Below are 3,847 nucleotides of genomic sequence, written 5' to 3' on the forward strand. Positions count from 1 at the left end.
CTCTTGTCTTTCATTTATAACTCAGTATGTGTAGACAGTTGAGGTCCACGTTATAATGGCAGTGGAGAAAGATAGGAGAAAAACGTTGCCGATCCTCAGCCTTGCCACTGCCTTCTATAGAAGATTAACGATATTAAAAGCATTCGAATTGTCAAAGAGTTGAATTCCGGCTTTGTAAAAACCGTTTACTTGGCCAAATGGAAGCATTACAACGTAGTTCTTATGAAACCCAATCGGTTCGGTTTTGACGACGACTTCAAAACCGGATTATCAATGTTGAAACTGATGAACCCGAACGACAAAGTCACTCAGCTCATAGGTTACTGCGAGGAGCGAAATATCATACTAACAGAGTACCATATGAATGGAGATGCTAGGAACGTGTTGGCTCTAATGGAGAAAAACATTTCTGTTGATACAATCGAGAACCGGTTGAAGTTGTGTATCAACTACGCCGAGTTGTTACAGATGTTGCACAGTGGTCCATACGGCACTAGAGTGGCCTGTGACTCGAATACTTTAGAAAAGTTGCTCAGTCAGTTTCTAGTCACATCCGACCTGAAATTGATAGTGAATGATGTGGATGCCCTGCCACAAGTTCAACCGAACTCCTCAATTGTGTGCGGATCTCGGCGGCTGGCTGGAGATTTTGTTGCTCCTGAACAAAAATCAACGTCTGTGATTGGCTACAATGAGAAAACAGACATCTGGAAAGCTGCCTCTGTGTGCCAGTATTTCATTGAAGGCCATAAGGACTCGCAGATCGTTTTGTACAGCATCTACGAGATGCATAAACAGTGCAAGAACAGGGATCCCAACCTGCGTCCCTCGGCTGACGAACTGGTCGATGGCTACAAGCGTGTCTTGTACGATCTCATTGCGTTAAGATCTGAATTGTAAACTCAAAAAGTTGTTGAGATATAACTGCTCTGAAGGTAAAGATCTAAATTGTGAATAGTGCAGTACAGTCGCTTTCTGTAGTTTCATTTTTTTCTGAATAACCCTTTGTAAATAAAAAGGTGTTTCAAAAGTATCTAAATTTCAATGTTCTCTTGTCTTTCATTTATAACTCAGTATGTGTAGACAGTTGAGGTCCACGTTATAATGGCAGTGGAGAAAGATAGGAGAAAAACGTTGCCGATCCTCAGCCTTGCCACTGCCTTCTATAGAAGATAGCTGACAACGCTATATATGATGCAATATCAACTACTGTTCATTCTAGTTGGAAAAAATTAAACTTATTCATCAAGAGAATATATAGTATTTTTCAATGAATAAATAATAAATTTTCATATCCGAGATAAAATATTTTGTTAATTATATTTCTACATTGTTAAAAGACGATCTGGTAACGTTGCAGAGCTACGGGGAAAAGGATAGACATTCTTTAGAAGATAGCAGATACCAGTTTATCTTATACAGAGTGTCCCATGAAAGGTGTAACAGCCGAAGACCATGGATTCTACATTGAATTTGCAACAAAAAATGACCGGTAATATTTTCTTATATCGACCTTAGTTTTCGAGATATATCGATTTTTCGATATTTTTTAAAACGTTAATGACTAGAAAACTATCAGTCAAAATCTAATTCCAAGGACATGGTTGGAAAGAGGAAGAAATTTCCAATAAGATTCATATAATTTGTTCCTTTTTTTGACGTTTTTGAACTTTTTATGAGCGTTCAAAGTTGAAAAAAGTACATTCGTCTAGTTCAAAGCCAAATTTCAAACAGTTTGAACGCTCATAAAAAGTTGAAAAACGTAAAACAAAGGAACAAATTATATGAATCTTATTGGAAATTTTTTCCTCTTTCCAACCATGTCCTTGGAATTAGATTTTGACTAATAGTTTCCTAGTTATTAAAGTTTTTCAAAAATATCGGAAAATCTATATATCTCGAAAACTAAGGTTGATAAAGAAAATTTCACTAGACATTTTTGTTGCCAATGTCATGTCGATTCTATGGTCTTCAGCTGTTACACCTTTCGTGGGAGACCCTGTATAATATTAATTCAATATATTATATATATTAAGTCAATAAATCAATTATATTTTATTCGCCAATAAAATATATTTTAATCATTTAATGATAAAATTTAGATTAAATATTTGGTTAATTAATCATAAATCGATATTGTTGAAAAGAGATCTGGTATTTTTTTTCAAATCCATGAGATTTAGAGGAAAATTCTACATGGTGTTGTTGATTGTATGAAACAAAAATTTTCTAAAAACATTCATTTTTGAGAAAGTTATTAAATTTACTAAAAATGACCAAAAATAACTTTTAGTTGTTTTTGGTCATTTTTGGTAAATTGAATAGGCTATTTTCTATAAATATCCATTTTTAGAAAATTATAAAATAATAAGCAAATATCAATTTTTTAGAAAATTATGCAATTTACTGAAAATGACCAAAGATAATTTTTGTTTTATTCAATCAACAATACTAAATAGAATTTATCCTCTAAATCTCATGGATTTATCTCTTACCGAATTTGAAATGTCCTGTCCCAAAATTTAGAATTTAGACGTTCATATCTCAAAAAGTAATGGTCGGAAAAAATGTTTTCCTGAGAAAACTTTTTCATGTTGATAGCTTGATGATATATAAATTTAAAAATATCACCAGTAGTAAAAATAGTTCATTTTTAGCCTTTGCACAGCCTTAATACTACAAGGAAGCTATGCAAATGAGCAAGTGAAGCTATAATATGCAAGGACATAGCTCGTGGACATAGCTCTACAAGGATACTTATAACATGCAGCCGTATATAATTTATCAATAAACTATATTCGTCTTACAAAGAGATTCATATCAACAACAATGACTTAAAAATAGTTAACAATGGCATGGCGAATAGTCAGTCACATTTACCCGTAAAATATATGGAAATGTTTACAATCTATTGACAAAATATCAGTTCATCGATCATTTTCCTCCTCCAAAATCATTTTAAATCACTCTATTGACAAAACTATCAGTTCATCGATCATATTCCTCCTCCAAAATAATTCTAAATCACTCTATTGACAAAAATATCAGTTCACTGATCATACTCCTTCTTCAAATACTTGGCAATGGTGTTGAGCTGCATGTTGGTTGTTCCCTCGTAAATTGCGCCGACTTTGCAGTCTCTGTAGAACTTTTCCTGTGGAAAATCAGTGGTAAATCCTACACCACCCATCAAATCTATGCAGGCCGCTGTTGTGCGCGCTGCCATATCTACAAAAACAAAATATAAATTATGTTTATAAATAAAGAACAGTACGTGTTCAATACAGAAGTATTTAACAATTACGAAACTCGGTACAGGTAAAACTAAGAGATGAAATTCACCACACAGTTCTACGAGAGGAGAGTGAAAAACTCTGGTATATTAAGGTGCGTACAGATATACGAGCCTCGGACATGAGAAATTCACTTTTAATCAGCTGACTGTATCTGTATTTTTACAGAAACGGTAAGATACAGATATAAAAAGCTTGGCATCACCTGATCGAAAGTGAATTGCTCATGTTCGCGGCGCGTATATCTGTATGCACCTTTAGATTGTTCAATGCTCTGCAAACGCATCTTAAGGAAATGAACGGTAAGTATTTTAGAGAAAAAGAGCTATTGAATATCTGCGCAGGTCAACCTCCTGATGAGCTTGAGCTGATAATACACTGTCATAACAACATCACTGTTAACTGCACTTGTCCAACAATAGAAAGAGTTAAATCAATCAAATATTTAGGTGTTTCCGTGGATCAGCATATTAAATGGGACATTCACATTCAGAATCTATGCTTCAAACTGAAATATTAATAACAATTTTTTACAGAATTAACCATTAAAAGAC

The 3,847-nt window shown here is 33.9% G+C and overlaps 2 protein-coding genes across 2 annotated transcripts; one reads left to right on the forward strand and one right to left on the reverse strand.

The window, feature by feature from the left end:
• Window positions 1-222: 222 nt before the first annotated feature.
• Window positions 223-900, forward strand: LOC111056326 (protein O-mannose kinase). The gene has a single exon (XM_022343680.2). The coding sequence runs from the start codon at window positions 223-225 to the stop codon at window positions 898-900; it is 678 nt and encodes a 225-aa protein (XP_022199372.2).
• A 1,856-nt stretch (window positions 901-2,756) lies between these two features.
• On the reverse strand, window positions 2,757-3,259 carry LOC120350965 (short/branched chain specific acyl-CoA dehydrogenase, mitochondrial-like). The gene has a single exon (XM_039426457.1). It carries the CDS (start codon window positions 3,224-3,226, stop codon window positions 3,050-3,052), a length of 177 nt encoding a protein of 58 aa, XP_039282391.1. The 5' UTR covers window positions 3,227-3,259; the 3' UTR covers window positions 2,757-3,049.
• Window positions 3,260-3,847: the final 588 nt, after the last annotated feature.

The sequence above is a fragment of the Nilaparvata lugens genome, chromosome 4, assembly GCF_014356525.2.
Source record: "Nilaparvata lugens isolate BPH chromosome 4, ASM1435652v1, whole genome shotgun sequence".
Classification (NCBI taxonomy): domain Eukaryota; kingdom Metazoa; phylum Arthropoda; class Insecta; order Hemiptera; family Delphacidae; genus Nilaparvata; species Nilaparvata lugens.

Bases quoted from the DNA above. Each gene is read 5' to 3' on its own strand.
- LOC111056326 (XM_022343680.2), top strand. From the start codon at position 223: ATGAAACCCAATCGGTTCGGTTTTGACGACGACTTCAAAACCGGATTA.
- LOC120350965 (XM_039426457.1), bottom strand. From the start codon at position 3,226: ATGGCAGCGCGCACAACAGCGGCCTGCATAGATTTGATGGGTGGTGTA.